The sequence below is a fragment of the Canis lupus genome, chromosome 4, assembly GCF_011100685.1.
Source record: "Canis lupus familiaris isolate Mischka breed German Shepherd chromosome 4, alternate assembly UU_Cfam_GSD_1.0, whole genome shotgun sequence".
Classification (NCBI taxonomy): Eukaryota; Metazoa; Chordata; class Mammalia; order Carnivora; family Canidae; genus Canis; species Canis lupus.
The window spans coordinates 43,968,226-43,993,424 of record NC_049225.1 but is presented as its reverse complement, the minus strand read 5'-3'; the positions used below and the strand labels follow the sequence as shown (position 1 = coordinate 43,993,424).

The window sequence follows — 25,199 nt, the reverse complement described above, 5'->3', positions numbered from 1 at the left end:
CAAGGTCTATTTACAGAGCTCTGGTCAGGTGCTGGGAGCCTCTCCTATCCCTGCAGTAATTTATAAGATTGAGTGAGCAAGGTTACTCTGACAGCCAGTTAATCCTGCCATCATTATCAGGAGTTGGCCCAACATCCCTTACCCATCTTGGAGTTGGGTTGCTTAAGTCTTTTCACCTATACTTTCTTCACTCGCCTTTGACATTCAGAGACACATCCACAGTCCTCATGTCTTTATTTGATAACTTTCACTGTTCTTCCTGCTAGGGCCTAGTTGAAGGGTAGAGTTCCATGAAATAGAAACAACATTTTTATTAACCCTGTTATTTATTTTTCTTCCAGTAGCAGGTCCAAAGATGAATGCCCCTTGTTTCACTATATTTTATATGTGTCACCTACACATACCAAGTCCATAATCCATTGTTCTGCACCCATTTGCCATGACTAGGTAGCAAGGACACAGCAGCAAAGGTAGGATGATGGTGGCTCCTCATTGCCAGAAATGTCTCAGTCCCAGTTTCCTATAAGTAATTGTGTTCTAAATACAAGTATAGATCACCAGGCTGCTATGTATTCTCACTAAGGGACCATGCTTCCTTGAGGACATAACTATTTGTTACTTATTTAGCACTTCTCACCCCTTCTTCCTTTCTAAATGATTCCATTCGGGTATTATGGGAAGGATCTGATCAGTCTCAGAGTTTCTCTTAAGACTATTGATACCTTGGCAGGATATTTCTTTGTTGTGAAGGCTCTCCTGCACATCATAGGGTGTTTAGCAGCATCCCTGGCTTCCCACTAGATGCCAGTAGCTCCCCTTGCCCTAGTCATACAATCAAAAATGTCTCTAGACATTGCCAAATGTCTTCTTGGGGGCAAAATATCTCCCAGTTGAGAAGCTTTGCAAATGACACAAAAGGGAATTTGACAGGATTGATAGAGCTATAGGTTCCAAACCTGGGAGGAGGGACTACTTGGTCTTAGCTTGGAAAGTGGAGACTGTTGGTTCCTGACCAGCAGCTTCTCCTGGCAGGGATGCCCAGGCAGCCCAATATAGTATGTGTCAGCACAATAGCTACTACTCCCTTCCATTTCAGAGTCCTTCACACTGAAAGCTTTGAAGCTAATATTAAGGGCATCTTGATGGAGATTCAGGGACCTTGGCCTGTATGGCCGTGTCTTGCTCAGGAAATACCAGAGGACGAAGGAATGACAGGCCTGGGCCCTTCTCCAACACTTGGTGCATCTGCTGCCCACCAGTGTCTTGTTCCCAATTGTGTTCTTCATGGAAATTCAGGGCTGTCTACTAGGGAAGCAAAAGTGACCTTCATTCAGCTGGTGGTGGCCTCCAGACCCATGGCATTCTTCATTTAGAAAGGCTGTGGGCTCCCAAGGATGCCTCAGGGTTAGGAAGCTGAGGGGTGCGATCTGCCTTCACCCTCACCTGTAAGCCCATTCATGGTGCTTGCTTGCCCACGTCCTCCCCGCTGGCCTACTAAGATGCTTGGGCTCTCTACCTCCCTCAGATGCTATCTGCGTGACGGCAGTTTCTAGTGAGTACTGTGGGGTCAGACTTCCTCCTTCCATTTCTTGGTACCTCACCCACTCCCAAGTCCCAATTCTTCAGAGAGGCTTTCCTTGACTTCACTGTGTAAAGTACCTACCAGCTATTCTATCGTGTTACCTCTACTTTTTTTTTTATATTATCTGATATCTTTACTTGCTTATTTGTTGCTTGACCCTCAACTAAAAGTTAAGTTCCAGGAGAACAAGGACTTTGTCTTGATCATCTTTGTGTAGTCCTCAATGCCTAGACCAGTGCCTGGCACATAGTAGATGTTCAGTAAATGCTTGGGAAGGAATGAATAAAGGAGGGGGTTTAATTAGGCATTGGAATGCCAGGACAAATATTCCACATCTTAAAAAGTGAAATCTACACTGGAGTTGCTTCTTTCTCCATGACCTTTGGCACCCAGTCTGTGGCCATACAAATCACACACCCTGCAGAACTTAAGCCATCTGTGGGGCTTTTCTCCCATGTCCCTTGGGAACTTTGGATCCTTTTTCCCCCACTTCATGTTTCAAGAAACCAATTGTTTTCACTAACTCCACACCAGACTTGTCCAAACCCCATGAATGTAGTAATCTTTGCCCCAGGGAGTGAAGGTCAGGAACAAAAATAAAACCCACACCAGGGAGTAGGACTGAGTTTATGGTAAATTACAAGAACATCTGATAGCTCTCCTGTGACTCATCGATTTATTTTAATGACATCAGAATATGACAGTCTGTTGAATAAAAAATTGTACATTATTTATCCCATAATGGTGATGTGGCACTGTAACATTGTTTTTAAAACCATCTTAAAAGTTTTTCTCTTACAACTTATTAAGTTATAGAAATAATCTCTGCCAAATGCCCAGTTCTGTCTTTGCTTGTTCTGGCTAGCTGGCATCTCTCACCATCTTTCCCCAAGCATTTCCTCTGGCACTAATCCAGAATAGAACATTTGGGTAGGGCCACCAAACCAGGCAATGCCCCAGCTTTTCAGCCATCTGAGTGCACTGTGGGGGAAGGGGAGGATACTTTCTTGGACACCTAGTTGGTATCATTGGTATCACAGGGTCTGCCTCAACCTTCACTCTTCCTGGATGCTCACAGTGGAGTAGCAGGAAGAATGATGTCCTGGGTAGATACCTGGGTCTGTTCCTGCCTCTGGTGTTTGTAGAATGACCTTGGTCTCTGATTTAGATATTCCATGTCTGATTCTCAGGTTTATCACTCACCAGGGAGGGATTCCTTCAGGTTCCTTTAGCTCTGATATATGAGACCCTGTGAGTTTTGAGGAGCAGGTCCACTTATGCCAGGGGTTTCTCCTTCCAGCAAAGGCAGTGGGTGGCTGCTTGGCCATAGGGTTCAATCTGATAGTAGCTTTGTATCTGGTAGAAGGCAAGGTTAACTCTGTCCCCTTCCTGGCCACTCCTGGGTTCCTAAGGGTCATTCTGGGGGGATTTTCCCTTTTGCCCTGGCCCTAGGCAATCTCCCTCCCTTTCCTTGCCCCTCTTTTCCTTGTCATGTCCTCTTTCTGAAGTGTCAGACTTGGGTTCCTTTCTGAAATTGAAAAGGCAAAGCCATCTTCTACATGGGGCCTGTTGGCAAGTCAATAATAGCAACAATGATAGTAATAACAGCTGACATTAAAGGTTTTTAGTTTACACTTTACAAAGAACTTTTAAATACATCATCACATCAGCTACTTCAGGATCCTTTGGTTGAGTCAAAGGGATCCTCCCTCCCCTGAATCCTGCTCAGGGGGAAACAGAGCCCAAGCCCCCCTTTTCACATGTGCGTGTCCCCACATGCAAACATTGAACCACTTTTAAGCATGCAAATAACCTGACTGAACTCTTCCTGCCCTGTGGAACTTTATTTCTAGAATTTGGCTGTTGAAGTGAGAGACTTTTAATCTCCATTTTTTAGAGAAAGTTCCTTTTGGGGAGAATTTGCTTAATCTTGCATTAGGTATTTCATAAAGTTAAGGCTTCTAAAATTGATGGGAAGGCTCAAAAATCACCCTTAAGCCACACTAAGACCCCAGTCCTTTTGGCTGTGCTGATTGCAGCTGGATTCAGGAGTGGGCTCAGAGCATAGTTGGCAGAGGCAGGCCTTGGATTCCTTGAGGGAGGTAGAGGGAAAGCTGCAGCCTGGCAAGTCTTCCCAGAAAGTCAGTGACCCTGGGGCGCAGCTCTCAGGATGGCAGGCCAAGGGGGCTTCATGTCATGTGGAGAGAGGCTAGCTGGGAGTGTTGGTGGTAGAATAACCCTAGGGTGTACCTGTGTGGGTGGGGTGGGCTGATGGCATGAGGGAGGGGAAGGGTATTGAGAAGATCTCAGGACACCCCTACTAGGACAGATATTTTGAGCTACCGCAAAGACTTTTGGGGCTTTCTGGAAATCAGCATTGTTTAGCTATAACAAACTAAAATGAACAACTAGGAGCCCCCAAGCCATTTTGGGTGGCACAGCCCTCTCTCCTCTTTTAAGCCTGTCTCGACTCTGCCACCAATTCTCTTCTTAGAGCTTGTCTTGCTATTTTTCCTGCTTAAAAACCCTGCTGGGTCCCTGTGTTCTAGCCTGCCATGCACAGCTCCTGGTGGTTGAACCCATGCCTTTACGTCTAACCCATTGATTCCTACTCCCTACTGTGCATCCTATACTCCTGCCACCCTGGACCTCTGACTGTTCCCCAAACATACTGGGTCTTTTCCTGCTTCACAGGCCATTCCCTGGAAAGCTCACCCCGCCTCCCCCACCACCCCAGCAAACTCCTGTTCATTCTTGAAGATCCAGGATTGGCAATTCCTACTCTGGACAGCCACTTCCCTTGTGTACACTGCCATTAGGAGACTCCTATAACAAAGCAGTTGTCCCATGATTGTTTTTGCCCTGGACTATAGGATCTTTAAAGGCAGATGTTTCCTTCCCATGAGTAAGTTCTGGAGTTAGGCAAACTGAGCCCAAATCCTGGCTGTACAATTTATTTGGCATCTACTCTTGTGCAAGTACCCTAGCTTCTCTGTGACTCAATTTTCTCAACTGTAAAATCGGCTAGTAACATCTTTACTACAGGGTTGTTTTGAGAATTAAATGAATATGTATAATATGTATTATAAATTAGAATGGTATCTCATGTATAATGTAGTAAGTGCTAACTCAACCTATCTGTTAATATTTGAAACAAATCCACGATAAGGTATACTATGTACCTGGAACATAATGTATATTAGTACATATATTTTTAAGTAAATTCCTCCATCTTATTTCTCCTTCCTTCACTTCTTCCATCTCTTCATCCCTTTCATCCTTTCTTCTGTTCTTGCCTCCCTATCCCTTCTTTCCCTTCTTCCTTCCATCCTTATTTGCCACTTGCCTTGTGCTCTTCCACCTTCCTTTCTTTTCTTCCTCTCTCTTGATTCTTGCAATCTTTGGCCCAGTTGGCCCTCATAGAACCAATAGGTTCCTCAGGGGACCCTCTGTGCTGGAAGGTCCTCTGAGCCCCACGTCCTTCTCCCTGACACTTCTGCAGGGAGAGGCTTCCTAGGGGGAGGAGGGATGAGTGAGAGACAAGGAGTTGGTGTGAACAGTGAGTCCCTGAGCCATCTGTACTAGTCTGAGGGGAGCTGAGAGACAGGGTTCAGTATCTATTGGACAGGCTGCCTTTGTTCACATTCCCTGATACAGAATTCTGTCTAGAAGCTTTCTAGATACTGGGGGAACAGAACAAGAAATGAACACAAGCAGGGAAGACAGCAGTAAAGAATATCTACCTTCTTTTCCTGGTAGGGCTTGTCTGATGAACAGCCTGAATCTTTTGTTTTTATGCTAGAGAAGGAATCTAGAACTTTGAGTCTGGCTCTGTATTTATCAGATATGTGGCTTAAGGCAAGACACAGAGTCTGAGAGAGGCTTGTTTCCTTGTCTATGAAATGGGGCCATATGGCTTTACTCTTATGGAGCAGGGGTTGCATGGATAAAATAAGATGCAGTACAGATAGATGTTGGAAAGTGTTGCAGATGGGCAAGGAGTTGTGAGGACAACTTACGATGATGGCTCAGAGGATCAGGTGGCAGAGGCTTGTCTGTCCCACAGCAAGATCCCCTAAGAACTTTCCAGAGTTGGACTTCTACCAGGGCCATGGGCAGGCTGGGTTTCTGGCCTTCCTCATCCCCGCAGCCCTGGCGGCCAGCTGTCCTAGTACTGCATTCCAATGTGAAATGGGCCAGAGGGAAGAGAATGGTTCAAAAATTTCGGAGGAAGGGCCAGCGTTTGGGGTCTGAGGTGATGGCATGACCCGTTCTTCTACTGGCTCACCTGTAGAGGGGCAGGAAAAGAGGTGGTGTTTTAAAACTTGGCAAAGCAAGCTCAGATGAAGCCTGTGGCAGTTTTCAGATAGCCCTGTGGTGGAAGCCAGAGCCAGCCAGGGAGGGAGAAGAGGGCTCTGTAGTAGTTCAGACCCTGCTGGCGGCCTGGGGCAGGTGGGGGTAGCGACTGTGAGTCAGAGGTGGCCAGGGTGCAGCAGTTTTTTCTGCAAGGACAAGACCTCGGCAGCCGGGACTTAAAAGCTGGGTGCTTTTAGGGAAGACAAAAAGAGTCATTAAAAATAAGAAGAAACAAATCTTTTCCTTCTCTTCCTCTTATCATTCCTTTTCCTGAGCTCAGTAAGCAGGTCCTAGTTTCTGCTGATATGATACTGTTTCATCAACATAAAAACTTCCTTCTTCCTCCTCAGACAGGCTATCACTTCTTTATTCTTATCCTTTTGTTTTAAAACATTTTTATTAGTCTTTTTTCTTAAAATTTTTAACAGCTGTTTATAAAAACACGACAAATACACAAGACTTGGTAAAAATAACTCACTATATGGTACATATACTCAGATGGTGTGATATATTTATATAATAAAAGATGAAAATAGTCACTTTCCATAATAAAAATAAGTTCTATTTTTTTGTTTATTTTACAATATACTTAATATTCTTTTCTTCTGCTTCCTCTCCAGCTTCTGCTGCTTCACCTCACCTCTCGAGGGGATTCCACATGGCTGTCCCAGCCCCACGCAGCTGGAGTCTGAGAGGTGGGGGGGCAGGTGGGTGGATGGCCTTAGGAACACTGGCGGCAGCCACACTCTAAGTGTCTTTCCACCTCTTCCACGAACGAGGAGCCATCCGTGCACTGGAAGACGTATTTCCGCCGCTTGCTGCGGGTGGGCTGGCAGCACTGGGGCCCGCAGCCCCCGCGACATTCCATTATGGGCACTTTGGAGGCCGTGGCACATGATGCATAACCTTTCTGGCGGCGGATCACCTCTCGGACCACCTCCCCCAGGCACAGGCTCTCTGCAGAGGGTGGGAGAAGCAAGGTCAGGGCATGAGTGGTACAGACGATGGGCCAGGGTCCACACCTGGGCAGGCTGTTGGGAAACGTGTGTATGAAGACATTTGTACTTTTTCCACTCATCCCTTCATCTCCCTACCCACGAACCCATCCAGCTGTTCAACAAACACCAAGCACCTCTTCTGGGCCAGACTCTGCTAGATTTACAACTAAGTCCTGAGCATTTATTTCATAGTGACTCACAGAGACCCCGTCCTTTCCTTCAAGGAGCTCAAACACCAAATGAGACAGGGCAGAGTAGTAGACTGTGGGCTAAATCCTGTCCCCAAATTTTGAATGTGCCACCTACACTTAAAAACCAAGTTAATGGGATCCCTGGGTGGCGCAGCGGTTTGGCGCCTGCCTTTGGCCCAGGGCGCGATCCTGGAGACCCGGGATCGAGTCCCACATCGGGCTCCCGGTGCATGGAGCCTGCTTCTCCCTCTGCCTATGTCTCTGCCTCTCTCTCTCTCTCTCTCTCTGTGACTATCATAAATAAATAAATAAAAAAATTAAAAAAAAAAAAACCAAGTTAAATGTCACTGTTAAAAACCCCAGGAGATCAACTAAATATTGGGATTTCTGGCTTCGCTGAAAACCAGGAAGTTTCTGGTTTGGCCCAATCCCCACTGGCATAGAGTTTAGATACTAATTTTCTAATCCCCGAAGTGAATGTGTTGGTAATGATGAACCGAGGTGGGGGCCACACAGGAACAGAACAGGACCAGGAGCCCAAAGCAGCCCAGGGAGGTGTCTCTGGGCCATGCCGCTGGAGTGGAGATCTGAATGAGGAAAGGAGCTAATGAACCCCGATAGCTGCTCAAATCTTCAACTTGCCGCCATACTATCTGTGTCACTTTGGGAGGAGGGCTTGAGCAAAGCATTGGAGGAGGAGAATGAAGAGCTTCGAGCCTGGATCCCTGGCTCAACAACCTGAAGCAAGATACTTGTCATCCCTGAGCCGGTCTCCTTATCTGGAAAATGGTGACACAGTTTCCTGTTCTTCCAACTGGTTCACAGCTTATGAACCTCAGAAGAGACTGAATGAGAAAGGGCTTTATACATTTTAATGAATTTTGGTAAGCTTGATATCATTTTTTAAATTAGGAGATTGTTACAAGATAATGTGTGTATAATGTTGGGTGGGCAAGAGCAAATGTGGCAACATGGTAATTGGGCAATCTGGTGAAGGGAATGTGAGAGCTCTTCATATTCTGGCAATTTTTCTATTAAATTTCAAATTATTTCAAAATGCATTATTTAATAAAAAAATTTTTAATGTGATCAGTTTTGGTTGAGAATAGTATTTAAACTAAGTATAAATGTGAAGGAGTCCTTTAGAGACAGGGTGGTCTCCTAGGAATCTGGGTGCAGGGAGGACTTCTCAGGTCCATGCATGGGAAAGACCCTCCAAGGTGAGGTAAATTTGAATTTTAATACAGTTTTAATTTTCTTGTTTTTGAGCTTATTTCAAAATGAATACACTGCGCAGGCCAAGGCCACTGAAGGGAGAAGGCAGGTTTTGAATTGCTAGGTTGTGGGTCTAACTTGTTACGCCAGCAATGGACAATTGCTGCAGAGAGGTAGGGTATTGCCTCCATTTTCAAGATGAAGGAACTGAAGCTTTGAAAGCAGCTTCATAAAATCATGCAGCCTTCAAGTGGCACCACTGGAACTGGAACTTCAGCCGTCTGGACCTCAAGTCCAACTCTGACCCCTGCGGCCTTCTCAGGTCCGCCTCCCCTACACACAGGGCACCCACCTTGTTCGCAGTGCTCCCCACTGAAGCCAGGCTGGCATATGCAGTAGGGCTCCCCTCGCTCTGAGAAATGGCACTGCCCCTGGTTACACTTGAAGGTTGAGCAGGGGTTGGAGTCATTCTTGTGGTCACATGTGGCCCCTCCATAGCCTTCTGCACACTTGCACACATATGAGGTCCCGGTTGCTACACATTTTCCATGGTTGCAACTGTTGGCAGAGGACAGAATGAGAAGGGGTAGGGCAGAGACAGTGATGCCAGAGGCTTTCTCTGTCCAGCCCAGCCAGTGACCAGGCTCAGACTGGGGTGCCCAAAGCTATGGAACCTTAGGCTTCTTCCATTCTGTGGTCTGCCCTATGCTGGCCAAGGGGCTGAGCATCTGAGTCCAACCCACTGGAAGCTCATATCACCCAAAGTCATGTGGCCATGAGGCTGGCTGGCTTTCCATTTCACAGGCACTGGAACTCACATGTCCAAGGGGCAGGTCACTGCTCAGAAGCAGCTATGCATTCTCTAAACATTTTAATTGCTCTACCATCTTAATTGATAACCAGTGTCACTACTGCTACCACTGCCACCATCAGTGGTGCCAGGCATTGGGATAAGGGGCTTTATACCTGACATCGTTCTTACTTTCTATAATCACCTCTCTGCTGCTGCTACTGTGCAGCAGATAATCTTATCCACATCTAGGTGGAGAATCCGATGCTGAAATTTACCATCATTCTCCTTAATGGAGACTGGTGTTCTCAGCAAGGTCCTCACTTCCTAAGGAGGACCTGCTCTTTGGCTGTGTAAGCTCTTGACCTCTTATGCAGACCCACATACACAGGTTCTGTCTCTAGTCTGACCATACAATCCCTCCAGCTTTCATCAGTGCCCCTTCTCGGGTGGGGACAGGATGGAAGGAGGGACCGAGTCCATGCAGGGTGCCTGGGCTTTAAGGACACTGACCTGTGGCCCAGACAGGGGTCCCGGGCCTCTTGGTCACATAGCGGGCCAGTCCAGCCTGGGTGGCACTCACACACCACGCTGTCCTTCTCCACAGAGCGGCACAGGCCATGCTTGCACACCGTACAGGACTTGCAGCCTGGTGAAACTCCCAGGGACTGTGGTGGGAGGGCCTTGAAGTCTTGCAGCTCGTTGTTGATGCGCACTTCGTGGATGCAGCCGTGGAAGCCCCCCAGTGGCCGGTCTGTGCCCTGGCGCAGGGCCGAGAGGCCGGTAGAGGTGGGGATGCCTGGGGGAGGGGTGCCAGGACAGCCACCTGAAGACCCTCCCCTACCCACCAGTCCAGACCTCCCCTCAGGCTGAGAAGGAGGGCTCTACGTCCTCACAGCTAGGCCCTCATGGCTCTGGGCCTCTGCTGTTCAGATTGAGGGAATGGACCCAAACCTGGGACCTTGTCCACAAAAGGACTTACATCGTTTGTCCTGCACTTTGACTCTTTAAAAAAAACATGAATTTGCAGTCGAAATTTTAATAAAATTTCCCATAAAAGTCCTTATTTCAAGCTTCTATAGAGAAAAGAAGATCTGGCTAGCCACAGAGCCACACTGGCTAGACAGATGAGGACCACCCCCTCCAGGCAGGGAACAGATGGTGCATCACATTCCTCTGCTGTCCCACCAGGCCTCCCCTGCCCCTTGTCACAGCCCTGCAGAGCACAGGGTGGGAGAGCTAGAGTTTGGGAAAGAGGGGTTTGGGGCAGCAGCCTTGATCTGTGGAGCTTTGGGCATCTTCAGTGGGGGAGAAACTATGTTCTTTCTGGGACTGCTCTGGATTGAAGGCTTTCCCTGGGCCCAGGCACCTGGACCAGGTGTGAACAATCTGCAGATTCCTGGGCCTTCCAGAGGGAGACTCCTTGGCAGAGAGAGGTCTTGGGAATCTCTTCACTGAACAGGAAGAGATGTTCTGGTGACTTTTTTTTCTTCTTTTGCACATAACCCTTTGAGAACTACAGGTCCTGGACTGCATTTCAGGCCCAGGCTCTGCCAGACAGGTGGTCACTTCCTTTTTGGCCTTTGTATGACCTTCACCTCAAACAAGTACTACAGGCATCGCCTGAACCCCACAGTGTCTGACACGGCACAGAGGGAATTGCCCTGAAGTCCGCAGATTGTGGGGCCTGGACTCTACCTCCATCTCCTCCCTCCCCATTCCATCTTCAGGTCTTCCTACCATTTCTACCATCTTTACCTCCTGAACCACTTGTACTTCCCAGAAGGAGCCTGGTCTTCTCTCTTCTTCTCCTCCCCATCATCTGGCTGTTTACACTTTAGGGGGCAACTTGGTTGTCACTTCCTCTAGGAAGCCTTCCCTGATATGCTTTGGCAGTGGATGCTGAGAGCAGGGAAACCCCAGCCAGTCGGCCTGGGTGGTACCCAAGCACAGAGCAAGGGTGAGAGGTGGAGGTGGTGGAGATGGGAGGGGAGAAGGGCCTTACCTCCGAGGTATAGGGGGCTGTTGATGCCTACTGCTGGCTGCTTCTGGAGCTTTCCCAGGCTCTTGGGGGCTCCTTTATCCACTACCAGGTTCAGGGTCTGGTTTAGCATCACCAGCTCCACACTATGAAACTGCCCATCATTCACCGTCTCCACACTGGGCAGGAGAGAAGGGGTGAGAATCAGAGGGTTTTCTGGGTGCCTCCCACAGCCAGGCACTGGGCTGTGAATTTGACCAGCATTATTTGGATCTTGACTTGTTTTTCATTTGGAAATAAATTCAAACTTGAATACATTGCAAAAATAGAAACAGTACAGAGAATACTTGTTACTATAGATTCTCCTATTAGCCCCATTTGCTTTATCATTTATTTTCCGTCTCCATATCCATATCTATCTCCACAGACACATAGGCATACACGTATATGCATATACCTATATACACATACACACAGTCTTTCTGAATACTTTATCCCTAGATGCCTCAGTGTGCATTTCCTAAGGACATGGATATTCTATGTAAGCACACTGCAATTTCCAACTCTAGTAAATTTAACATTGGTACCATACTTGTATCTAATCAGTCTGAATTTTAATTTTTTTAGTGGATCCAATAATATTTTTTATAGCATTTTTTGCCCTTCCAATACAAGATCCAGTCTAGGGGCAGGTGGTGCATTCAGTTATATTATTTGCCTTTCTTTCTACAACTTTACAGAGTTAAGCAGACTCCATTCTCAGGCCACCTGCTCATTTTTGCTCTACCCATGCCACTAGGACCATTATTTACTTAACATGTTTTTCTTCAGCCGCTCTATTTCCCCATTAAATATCAGTAAGGATATAAGGCTACCATTGTTCTAAGGAATACAATCCATGAAAAGAGTATTTCAGGGTGATTTATATATTTTTCCTATACAAATGAAAAAAAAAGGATCTCAATTAAAATAATAGTTTGTCCCATCTAAATTCATCGCACCTCCAGCAGTATGTTACATATTTGGATTAGTAATACCATACGACACTGTACTACAATATTTACCGCATTATATAAAGGAGGAAACAGGCGCCTGGGTGGCTCAGTCAGTTAAGCATCTATCTTCAGCTCAAGTCATGATCTCAGGTTCTGGGATCGTCCCTGCTTGGCACAGTCTGCTTCTCCCTCTGCCCACCCACTCCCTTCAACTGGTATACTCTCTCTCTCTCTCAGCCCCCATGTATGCCCCTTTCCTATGCTGCCTCCTTCGGTTCCAGTGGGCCTTTCAGCGAGGGCTGATGAGGCACAGCAGCCACGCGTGGTGGGGAATGGCTCCCTGCTAATTTGAACCTTACCATAATGCTGTAGAGTGGCGTCAGATATCCCACTTCACAGATAAGACGACTGAGGCCCAGAGGTCACCCAACTAGTATGTTCCAGAGACAGAATTCATAGGCAAAACTTTTTTTTTTTTTTTTTTTTTTATAGGCAAAACTTTTAACTCAAAGGTCCGCTCTTTGCACTATTCGGTCCTCAGCTGGGGCTGGGAGGGAGCAGTGAGTGCAGGTGAAAGGCATTGGGAAACATGTACTCTTCCTCTGAAAATGGCTCTCTGAGGAGGAGGCTGGACTTTGCGTTATCCACTCAGATGTGGGTGCTGAATACAGAGGTTCTTTCTCCACTTGAATCTCCCTGGTGAATCACTAGTAAATTGGCTCCAACAAGAGGATCCCATGCCAGAGGTGGCACCAATTACCTGGCAGGCAGGAGCAGCTTCAGTGACTGACCTGGGGTTAGAAATTTCAGCAAAGAGGTGAGGAAATACTTGGGAGAAGAGAGGCTAAATTGGGGTGGAGTGGAGAAAACAGAAAGACTGTCCTAGCCCCTTCCTTGGCTGGACCATGACCACTCAGAACCACTCTGGTCTCAGTCTGCTCATCTGCAAAACGGGGAGAACAACCCAACAGGATTATCATGATGATTGAATCAGAGGAGGTACTTGAAAGTGCTCTGTAGACTGTAAATTACTGGGAAAATGTGAGCCATTATCATTAGTTGGAGTATTAACAACAGTAAGGACCTACCATTGCCTGCAAACCTAGTGACTCCTGCTCTCGTGCTGATCTCTGGGAGAAAGTGGTGGTCAAGGGGAACATGCAGGAGCCCAGGACCCTCTCAAACCCATCATGAACTTTCTCTTCTTTCCCATCCATCCATCCATCCATCCATCCATCCATCCATCCAACCAACCATCCATCATCTAGCCATCTGTCTCCCATCCACGCACCCAGCCACCCACCCCCACTGAATGTCTGCTATGAACCACATTGTCCTAGGTGCTGGGATTAGTAGCAAACGATACATTCACGAAGCTCACATTTCTTTGGCCATTCCTCTAAAGCAAACAACCAATATATTAGTGTAAGGTCGGGGCAGTGGGGGGTGGAGTGGTAGCTAAAAGTCAATTGGAGGATGTCATTTGTGATGTGGAAGCCAAGAAGTCATAGGAAGGTAGAGCTATTCTGTTTCAGTGGCTTCCAAGTACTCTAAGTAGTGAGCTGAGGATAAGACAGAGACTCGTGCTTCTGCATATGAGTTGATGATGGTAGGTGGAGGAATGAGGGCTGCTGTGCAGAGGCTACAGCTTCTGACCTGGAGTCCTAACAGTTTTTTAAATGAACGTGCAAGAATACCATTTGGTAAACTGATGCTGTCCTGAATGAGCTCCCCATCCCCTGAGCTGTGTAACTAATGCTGGGCAGCTACCTGTCATAGAGGGAGTTGTAGAGGCTGCAGCTCCGGGTGGGTGGTCTTGGCATTCCCTTCCAACATTAAAATTCAGGGAGTCTGAGGCAGCTGCTTTCCCATTATAAACACACACAGACCCAGTGAATGAACACACACCACTAACTCCTTCCTGACCACGGGCTCCAAGCCCGTTCCTTCTCTCCTTTCTGTGCTCCATGCACTGGCCCAGGCCCTGGTACACCTCCACTAGGGCCCTAGCCTGGAGACAGTGGTTTGGCAGGAGCCGCAGCTTCAGAGAGGACTGTGAAGCCACCCCTCATGCATCTGATTAAGTGCTGGGCTCCCCAGTGCGCTAGCTGTTTGGCTCTGTGGAGGGCCTCCCTTGACTCCCATGAGGGACAGTCCTAGGCAGGCCCCTTCCTCTAGCTATACTCTTCTGATGCTTCATGCTTGGGAGTGGAGAAATCTGGTCTCATACTGGGTTCTCCAGCTGAGGGGCCCTGGGCAAGTCCCATCATTTTGTGAACCTGAATTTCTGCTGACACGCTATGGCAATGGTGAGGATGTCGACCTCTGTGTGTTGTTCTGATGGAAATGGTACAACTGAGGTTCAGAATCAGGATTAGTTCCAAATCCAGACCTGCCATAACCTGTGCCAATAGGTGCTCATGGGCTAATAGGTTGCCTTCCTGGCATATCCTTATTAGAGTCTCCTGGAAGTGATGCCTAAAGCCAGTGGTTTTCAAACTGCAGGTCCCTGGAGGTTGGGGGTAGGTGGTGCTGCCATCTCTGATTTTTTCACCCTCATTTCACAAATCAGGATGGCTCTGTTTCTCTTACTTTGTTTTTCCTTTTTAAATTCTGGCCTTTGCAGTAAATAATGAGAAAAATGGCTCTTGCTGCTATAAGTAAAAAAGATTGAAGTAAAAACAAACAAACAAACAAACAAAAAAAAAACACCCCAAACCACAAAAACCAAGCCAAACTACCTGCTGGTAATTCTAAAAAAAAAAAAAATGATTCTACTGTGGTTCCAAGCTCCATAATTAGTCTTCTGGAGAGAGATGTAGGGATTACAGGGGAGACAACCGGGCTCTAAGAGTCTTCCTCGGTATCCACGGGGCCACATGAACCAGCATCAAGTGGGAAGTGGAGAGCACTGGAGGTGTCAGAGCTAGATGGGTGGCTCCTGTCTGGGAATGGCATGAGGACATGTCAAGTTCTCTTCTGCTTTTTCTTTTTCTCTCTCTTTTTTTTTTTAAAAGTAGGTTACTTGCCCAGCATGGAGCCCAACACGAGGACTGAACTCATGACCCTGATCAAGCCCTGAGCTGAGATCGAGAGTCAGATGCTAAACCGACTGGGTTTCCCAGGTACCCCTCTCTTCTGCTTTTAATATCAATAGTGGGCATGTTTTGCATTCTTTACAGGGCTAGGCACTGTGCTACTTTTTTTGTGTGTGTTAAAAAACTTTTATTTTCAGATTCCAGTATAATACCTTCCCTTCATGCAAAGAGTAAATTGTAGGGCTGAAAAAATACAAGACATCAAAGTTCACTTCTGAATAACAGGCCATTAGTAACATTGAATACTGTGAGATACTGTTTCTTGTCATGGGCTGGCACTGTGTTACTCTGTGCTAAGCACCTGACCTTGTATTTTCTCACTTAACCCTAACAATCCCCACGTGGGAAGTACAATTTTTTTTCCACTTTAGAGATAAGAGGCCTAAGGCTCAGAGACTTAGGGTGTCCAGCTCACAGTCTTAAAGTGGAAGTGGTGGAAGCAAGACTGAAACCCAAGCTCCTAAGCCATACATAGGACCCTACTCCACTGAGGAATGATTGCTTGCTTGTTCCTCCAGGTACTGGGCATGTTCACCTGGATGCTGAGTTGTGGTCACTAGGTGGCGATAGAGCCTCACAGGACCAAATAGTCCCTGGGATTTCAGTTAAGCAGTAGCCTGAGACCTCAAGACCACCCTGGGTGGCGCAGCGGTTTGGTGCCTGCCTTTGGCCTGGGGCACGATCCTGGAGACCGGGGATCGAATCCCACGTCGGGCTCCCTGCATGGAGCCTGCTTCTCCCTCTGCCTTTGTCTCTGCCTCTCTGTCTCTCTCTGTGTGACTATCATGAATAAATAAATAAAATCTTTAAAAAAAAAAAAGACCACACTGTAGCCACACCTCCACCTCCCCCCAACTCCTGGACCATGGCTGTGTGGTCCCACTCTGTCTCTCCCTGGCCTTCATGCCCCAACATATGGTGGGAAAGTGGGTTCTGATGGGAGCCTGACCTGGGTCTGAATCTCAGCTCTGCCACTTTACTGGCTTGTGTGCTTTGGGGCCAAAGACTTCATCTGAGCACCATGTTTCTCATCCTTAAAATAGGAGTGATGATGCTTGCCCTGGGCTTGTGGTGAGCTGGTGAGTGGGCGAGCCCAACAAAGATCTTGGCAGTGGCTAGGACTGTGGTAACTGAGCGTCGGCAGGGAGCATGCACAATGGGCTAAACAGAGCTCTCTTGTGGCCAACATTTAAGCACTGAGCTATTTCATATAGAAACCTTGAGTTTCTAGCTTTTCTTCATTCCCACCTGGCTGCATCTGCTGGAGCTGAGGTCACCTGTCCCTGCAGACAAAGCCCATGCTCTGCAGGCTACCACAATCCACTTTCCCCACATCTGTTGCCGCATTTGGCTCCTTGGCTTTGCAGGCAGCAAATACCGCCTGGAGCCCCTCTGACAAGTCCCAGAACTAAGGGATCCTGCAGCTTGTCCGCATTCTAGGGCAGGTATGGGCTTGGATGGGCTTTTCTGTGTATTTGCCCTAGAGCCTGGACTAAAAACCTGAAGTGCTAGCCGCCCCACTGGTGACTATAGCTGGGCAGCTGCAAACAGGTACCCACGTAAAGGAGACTCAGAATCCAGCTGCTGCAGGCCTGAAATTTCTGCTGGGGGTGCTGACTGCTCATTCTCACGTGGGGGCTGTCCCCGGGGCCTCAGTGGGCAGAATTATGCAGGCTGCCGACTCCCCTGATTAAATCAGCTTTGGTTTGGCACCCTGGCCCTGAGGCTGAGGAGGTCTTCCTAGGTGGCCAAAGGTCACATGGTGACTCTGTGCCCTCCATTAACCCCAGACCCCACAGCTTGGCTTTCTGTGTACACTGTGTACACTTTTCTCACTGCCCAAGGCCCTCTCACTTCACCTGTGGAAATGCTTGACGCCACAGTTACCTCTTCCTCCAGGGAGCCTTCCCTGGTCCTCCAAGCAGAAATGTCTGCTCCTTGAATGTCCCATAGCAGTGTCTTCTGTGAGACCTATTTTATTCTGTGTGACTACTGCTTGTTTACATACCTGTCTTCTTCCCTGGACTGTGTTTTAACTCTGTATCCCCCTAACTAGCCCAGGACCTAAGCCACACAAGTTGCCTGGGAGAGGTTTACTAAGTGGGTGAAAGCACAACTGGTACTGCCACAGAGAAGCCTGGAAACAAACCTATTTTAAATACAGGATTTCTAGAGACTTGTGCCCTTTAGGACTGTGAGATAGAGGGCATTAAAAGGTCTGTCATGAGGCTTGGCATGTGGACCTAGGCATGGGCATCCTTCACTGGGTTCCTCCCATGGGGAAGAGAAAGAGCCTGGGGTCTCCCCAGGACCCGGTGCTAAGCCTCCACCAACTGACTCCCTGACAAGGGCTGTAGGAGAGAGCAAGTCTCTCGGTTCCCACTTCATTCCTCATCTCCCAATTCAGGCATCAGCGCAGGGTTCCAGCATTTTCACCAACATCACCCTTTTACCAAACCACCCCAACAGCTAACATCAGTGTTGGGGATGGGCTCCCAGTTCTGGATAGAGGCCAGCCCCTCCCAATGCCTGGCTGTCACCTTCTATCTTTGACATGCCCACATAAAGGCTCTGTTGGCCAAGCACTTTACCCCCCAGCCCTCAACAACATCCCTAGAAGGGCATCCTACTATTGTCCAAAGTATACAGTGGAGGAAACTGATGTTTACAGAGTGAGTGAAAGGACACAACCAGTCCTGTCACAGAGAAGATGGTTTGGAAACAGACCCGTTTTTAAATACAGGATTTAAAACCCCGCCCCCAGGTGCTCTGTCCACTTGGCCCATGACCAGTGGCTCCAGAAACACAGATTCTGGGAGGCTCTCTGAGGCCACTGAGGTGACCTCCTCCTGGTGTCCACTGGATCCAACTGTCCTGACCTGGCCAGTGTCCCCCCCCATCAGCCCTCTGCTGTGAACCTTCTGCTCTGGTCGACTCCTTGTATTATCCCTTAAGCTAGTCATTACTTTTTCCCAGCCTGCTTGCCCACCTGTTTTCCTTGCTCATGTAAACTCCACCCTTTCTGCAAGACCCATTACAGAATGGGCCCTTTCTCCAGGAAGTCTTCCTGTGTCTGCTGGCACTTCTAAGACTTATGCATAGGGTCACCTGGAGGCTCCTTAAAACAGACGGTTAGTCCTGCTCCAGAGCTTCTGTCGGTAGGTCTGGGGTGAGGTCTGAAGATGTACAGGTCTAACAAGTTCCTGGGTGCTGTTGCTGTTCTGGGACCCCACTTTGAGAGCCGCTGGTTTAAACCAATGGTTTTCAACTGGGTTTGTTGGAGTTGTTTTGGGGGCCCTCCTTCATGAGAGTAAGTGTGAAGGAAGAAACCTTGCTCCCTGCCCCCAGCCCTGTGGGACAGTTCTGCTTCCGTGTAGCTGATATTTTTATTTCAACATAAAGTTTTGATTGAATAAATGATTTCGTTCCTCAGAAAAAAGTCTGAAAACTGCTACTGTTCACCAATCCTAGTCAATGTGCTCCTGCTTCTGAAGGAGAAGGCCGGCCTCTGGATGTGGATTTCTCTCAAATACTGTGTTTTTTTCCCCCAAGAAACGCTCTCTGGCCCCTGGCGGTTTTATGTCATTTTAGGTGTAATGCAAACATTTCTCATTTTAATGGTTATTTTTATAATTATGACAGAAATAGAATTCAAATAATTTACTAGTTTAGTATTTATTTTACTGAGAAGTAGGATAAAATCTAACTTTGAACTAGCATATCTGATTTCAACAGTGATATTACTTAAGATGATGCTAAATGTAAAGGGTGCGCGGATTTAAAAGCTGATGTAAGGTGGCTTGCTAAGTAACAGTACAGCTGACAGACCACATTTTTACATTTTTATGTAAAAATCAGGGTGACTGTTGGAAAGACTGAAGTTTAGGGAGAACCATCCTTTAGAACACTTTGAAAGTCACTTAAGGAATAGTCGTGCTCCCTCATGCTCTGGGATTTCTTCCCCTAGAGTTGCATGCTAATCTCCCCCTGTTTTCTTTCTTAAACTAATAAAAGATTAGGATGACATTTTGAAAAGGGCACCTCATTAAGCAGCCTCATCCCCATTGGCGCATGCACTCCTGCATAGTAGCCAGCTGGCCATTTATCTTATGGTAATGAGGTGTCATCTCCCCGCAGGCTCTGCCTTCATCTCCGGCCTCTTCCTCCAACACGGCCTCTCTGCCTCCCACCCACAGCTCAGCTCTGAGCAAGGGAAAGTGTGTGCGTGCAGAGGGGGCAGGGAGAAGAGGCTTCAGAGCAGCCCCCCACCCCCCCTGCCCCGCATCTAGTCACATCTAGGAAGCGGGAAGTGGGCAGGAAGGTGTGGGGCTCCTGCGTTGTTGGGAGGGGCTGTGGTTCTTACCTGTACACCGTGGTTGGTGGGGAGCTCAGACTGTCATAGATGAGCCTCACGTGGCCCTGGTACAGCTCCAGTGCCAAGGGGTCATTGTCTCCTTTGTAGAGTAGGATGCCGTTGTCCTTGTCAGTGGCCACCTGGAGAGAGGCATGTGGCTTAGGGCTCCTCTGAGGCCGAGCCTCCCCAACCCCACCTCACAGAGACCTCTTTCAGGTGGCATCTTCTGATTGAACCCCAGATCTGAATGCATGTCCCTATTTCCTCCTTTGGCTAGTCTGGGAATTTCCAGGAGGTCCTATACTTACATTCCAGCCAATGCTATTTGAGCAATTCAATTCAGTAAATACTTACTGAGGACCCACTATGTGCCACTTTGTTTATGTATATAAATATTACTAGATTATTACATACAAGATATATATATTATATTATATTATATTATATTATATTATATTATATTATATTATATATTTTATAGTGTGTGTTTGGGGGGGATGGAGTCAGGAGCCTTGAGCTCTAATCTGGGCTCTCCCACCAGCATACGATGTGATCCCACTGAAATCCTTGTGCCTCTCAGGGCCTCAGTGTCTCTGTATAAAGTATGATAATAATTATAAACAAAATGCTAACAATTACCATTTCATTCAGTGTTTATTATGAAGTAGGCACTGTGTTAAGAGTCACCTGGGGAATTTTGAAAAACACCAGTGTCTAGGCTTTATCCCAAATCAACTACCTGTGAATTTCTGGGGGGTAAGGCCCAGGCAAAGATAATTTTAGGAGCTCTCCTGGTGATTCTAATGTGGTGCCAAGGCTGAGAACCCAGGGGGGACCTCGCTGCAGGGATGGGGTTCTCTGACTAGCCTGTCAGCTCCCACCACCCAGCACAAGGGCAGCCTGAAGGAATGGATATGGAGCAGATGGTCTGATGGGACCTCTGGAAGTCTGGGGCACAGGTGCTACTAGCAGGGACCCAACATTCGGGTCTCTGGGTCCGTGGGACTGAGAGAGGAAGGCAAGAGGGCAATGAGGAGAACCCAGGAGATGCTGAGGGCAGCCAGAACCTCCTCCTTGTGTGTGCCCAGGGTCAACCCTTATCTCAGAGGCCTGCCCACTGGATGCTCTGTGAGCTGAAGCAGTTTGAACTTTTTGTGCATTTCTGCAGCCCCACTACCTGCAACCGTGCCTGGCATGCACAGGCACTCAACAGATCTGTGTCCAATAGTTTTGCCACTTCTGTGGCCATAACCGAAAGGACAGTGGGGCCCTAGTTAGTGCCATGTGGCAGGGGCCACAAACTGGCCTGCATCCTCTTGCTGTGTCTCTAGAGTTCTTCCTCCCCAGCAAGCCTACAAGCCTATGGGCAGGCACCTGCTGCTCTTCAACCAGGTACCTTCCCTGCTCCACTCCTCCCAGTAGCATTTATGTCACCAGAGATACATTTTGGAATAAATGCTCTCAGGCCCACAAGTAAGGAACCTGAAATAAGTTAGTAGGACATGAATTTGGTTTATACTAAATGGTTTTTCATTCCCTGAAAAAGGCCCTGCCTGTTTGTGCCTCTGGGCCTTTGTACATGCTAATATCTCAGTCTAGACAGCATCCTCTCACCCTTCTATCCTTCTCCAGGAAACCCCTACTCATCCTTCAGATCTCAGTGTAGTTACCACTGCCTCTGGGGAGCCTTCCTCATTCTTTCCAGCAGATGAGGTTCTCTGTACCACCTGTGTTCTCCCACCACACCCAGGGTTTGTCACTGGCCCTCTGCTTATCATCTTGCCCTGGACAAAGGGCTTTGTCTATCTGGTCCACCACTGAATCCCCATTGCCAGCCAGCACAGTGTCTGACATTTTCTAGATAAATGAATGGATGAAGCTGGGAGTAGGGGCTGCCATTTGCAGTAAGACCCAGTCAGGAGTTGTCGGAAGAACAAGGGCTGTTCTCAGAACAGTTGGAGCTTGGGAGTATGTTGGAGTGGGGCGCACCTGCAGGGAGATGTTGGCCTGGGGCCGGACCTTGGCGGAGGCTAGTTCCACGTAGGAGTCTTTGCCCACAAAGTTGACGGTGATGAGCTTCTCGCACCTCGGGCCTGCGAAGCCTGGGGGGCAGCGGCATGTTGGCTCCTGCTGTACCACAATGCACTGGGCCCCATTCTGGCACTCGTACTGGTCACAGGGACTGGTCTGAAGCAGGACCATGGGTGGAGGCTGCTCACAGAGGAGCCCGCTGGGAGGAGGGGAGAGGAAGATGGGGGAGTAACAGTGAGAGGAGGGGAGGACAGTGAGAGAAGACAATCATAGTTATTTGGGCCAAAGAGCCACTAGCAGAGAGAGGGAAGAAAGATGGGAACAGGGACCTGTTCCAGCCCTCTCACCAACTAGAGCAAGACATTTTCTTCCTCTAAGCCCCCATTTCTCCATTTTTACAATAATGGGGCTGGATGAAAGTGCTGGTCCCCAAATTTTAGTGTCATCCGAACAACCTGGGATAAATTTGTTAAATTTATCCCAGATTCTCATCCATCACAAGATGAATGGACAAACAAAATATGGCACCTACATGCAATGCAATATTATTCAGCCTTGAAAAAGGATATCCTGACACTTGTTACAAGGTGGGTGAAACTTGAGGATGTTATGCTAAGTAAAATAAAGCAGTCACAAAAATGCAAATACTGTATGGTTCCACTCATATGACATAGAGTGATTGAATTTCTAGGGTCTGGAAATAGAATGGTGGTTACCAGGGGCCGTGGGAGGGGGAATGGGAAGTTAGTGTGTCATGGGTACAGAGTTTCAGTGTTGCAAGGTTTAAAAAGTTCTGGAGATAGGTGGTGGTGTTGGCTGTTTAACAATGTAAGTGTACTTGATGCTACAGAGCCATACACTTAAAAATGGTTAAGATGGTAAATTTTACATTATATATATTTTGCCACAATTTAAAGACATTAAAAGAAAATGAAGATTCCCAGTCCCTTCTCCCCACTGCCCCCCCATGCTAATTTAGTAGTCCTGGGGTGGGGCTCGGGAATTTATATTTCACAAGCCTCATGTAGATGGTATCAATCAGGCTTTGAAAAAACTGGCCTTCTTCATGATTCCTTCTCAGAGTCTATGACTTAGAGTTATTTGCATAGCTGGGTTTATTCCATGCAGCGAGTACTAATGTACATGGACATTACATTGACCCCACCCCCTAGCCTTAAGTCTGGCTCCTGCCTCCCGCCCAACCCCCAGCACTCCCTGCACCCTTCCCTTCCAGTCAGTGTGGATGCTAGGGCTGGAATCCAGCCTCTCCTTCTACATACCCCCATGGACCTCCCCTGACTACCTAGCCAGTGCCTCCCATTCCCTCTTTCTCTTCTGGCTTCCCTGATTCCAATGACTACAAACTCTCCCATTTTTTCTACCATTAGGGCACAATAGTTTTTGTTCTCTAGACTAAAAAGATGATTCCTGCCAGAGTGGCCATGTGATTACCCCCACCCTGTAAGCTGAGCTCCAAGATGGTAACATCTTCCATTAGAAGGAATCTTGCCCAAGCTTGATGTCATGTGAGCTAGATTCTAAGTCCAACTCCCACACAGCTGCCCTGGATGGCTCTTCCCTCCATCTATAACATGGGGTTAATAACATCTGCTCTCAGACATGGAAGGGCTGACTTTCTTTTTTTTTTTTTTTTTTTTTTTTTTTTTTTTTTTGGAAGGGCTGACTTTCTAAGGAGACCCAGGAGGCCCAGGGCTAGTGTGCCCAGGTGCAGTTTCCAGCCTGAGGGACCCCTTCACCATACCTGAAGCCCTGGGGGCAGATGCATGTGTAGCCGTTGACTGCATCCACGCACTGGGCCCCGTGGCGACACTTGTGGGCCACACAGTCATCATTGTCCACCTCGCAGAGCTTCCCGCTGTAGCCAGGGAGACATTCACACCTGGAACACAGCAGAGCAAGGCTGTTCTGTGGGCCAGGCTGGCTTCCAGATGGCCTCCTGTCTTCTCTGTGTATCCAAGATCCTAAGTCCCTCTCACTTCTCAAGGGCTCCCCAAAGTCTGGCCTACAATTGGCTTTGCTAGCCATTCATGGGCTCTGGGTCCCTGCAAGTTGATATCTGCTTGCTTCATCGGGGGCTCCTGTTTTCAGAAGCCAGTGGTGGTGCCGCTGACATGCGGCTCCTCCATGAGTAGAGTGGGAACTGCAGCCCCACCACCTGCTGACCCAGGTGCACCCCAGGAGGGCTGCTGCACTTCACACGTGGCCTCCCTGATTGTGTGCCCACAACACGTGTCTCTGGGCTCCTCTGCTTGGATGACACTGTGCCAAAGTCCCATCAAGAAACAGACCTGAAGGGACTGCATTACTCACAGAGGCTTAGGCACACATACACAGGCACATGAACACACTTCCCGGGTCTTCTGCCTCCCGTAGGCCTGGCGCCCACCAGCTAAATTCTACTTGGCAGAGTATAAATAACCACATCCTACCCAGGTCAGAGGAGGAAGGTGGGGCACGTGGCCAAGGTAGACAGGGAATCAAGACTTCTGAATACATACGGGATGGAGGAGCCTGAGAGGAGAGGCATCAGGACAAAGGGATGGTTCTCCTTCCTCCCTCCCCTTGCTCCTCCCCCTGTAGGAGTGGACAGAGTGGAATCACAAGTGGATCCTAGCATTGCTAGGGTTGGTTGACAGAGCATAGTGTGTGTTGTGGCGCTGGAGGAGGATAAGTTCTAGAATCTGAGGACTTACTGAGCCTGCATTCAGAAACTGAAATTAGCTAAGATCTGATCTGTTCACCTTACGTATTTGAAGGGTAAGTTCGAAATATGTGACCTCCTGCTGCAAACTTTCATGTCATAGACCACACTCCACCCCAATCTTTTTTTTTTCACCCCAATCTTTTAAAGAAACAGATCGGGCAAGCCTTTGTGGGGGCCTGTGCTCAATATACCCTGCTAGTGTTAAGCCTGGCCCCTGTAGGCATTTGTTTTTGTGTCTCCTGAATTCTAAGAAGCTCCTGCAGAGCAACTCAAGCTGCACGAGCCTCTGTGAGGCAACAATCACCACTCAGCACTTGCCAGGTAAAATCCAGCCTGTTAGGCATGGAGTCAAGGTAGCTGAGGATGTCTACATGAGGACTCAGGAAAGCCAGGCTCCCTTGCAGTCTGGAGGCAAATGTGATCCCATCCTTCTTCCTGACAAGCTATAGCCCTCTCCACACCTGTGCTTCCCAAAGCCCCTGGGGACCCCGTTAAAGTACAGCACCTGACTGGGCAGTCGGGTGGGGCCTGGGAATTAGCATTCCCCACAAGCTCCCCTGTGCTGCTGTGCTGCTGGGTCCTGCACCTCACTTCCCATAGCAAAGACCTACCCAACAACTCTTCATCTGCTAAAGAGCAGCATCTGGGGTATAACCTGCATTCCCTAATGTTTGAAAATGCTTTCCCCTTGCCTTTCTTCTAAAGTATAAGGCTTGTATGATTTTGTTATGTATGTGACTTATTGATTCTGGACAAGGGGGCGTAACCAGGTGACATCTTTGGTTCCAGGACATCAGGAGTCTCCTGATGTAGCTAATACATCAGTCAGGCCTGGACTGACTTGCAGCCCAGCTGTTCCTGCGTGTGCATGCATGGCGTGGGG

At 48.1% G+C, this 25,199-nt stretch overlaps 1 protein-coding gene across 1 annotated transcript in view; it reads right to left on the bottom strand.

The window, feature by feature from the left end:
- Positions 1-2,237: 2,237 nt before the first annotated feature.
- The window catches only part of SLIT3 (slit guidance ligand 3), a 591,933-nt gene continuing 568,971 nt past the window's right edge, over positions 2,238-25,199 (bottom strand). Inside the window, exons 30-36 of the mRNA XM_038535455.1 lie at positions 23,354-23,491; positions 21,550-21,790; positions 19,570-19,700; positions 11,138-11,292; positions 9,646-9,931; positions 8,695-8,900; positions 2,238-6,895 (exon numbers count right to left, since the gene is read on the bottom strand). Coding sequence (XP_038391383.1) covers positions 6,660-6,895; positions 8,695-8,900; positions 9,646-9,931; positions 11,138-11,292; positions 19,570-19,700; positions 21,550-21,790; positions 23,354-23,491 — 1,393 coding nt within the window. The 3' untranslated portion in view covers positions 2,238-6,659. The remainder of the gene's footprint in view (positions 6,896-8,694; positions 8,901-9,645; positions 9,932-11,137; positions 11,293-19,569; positions 19,701-21,549; positions 21,791-23,353; positions 23,492-25,199) is intronic.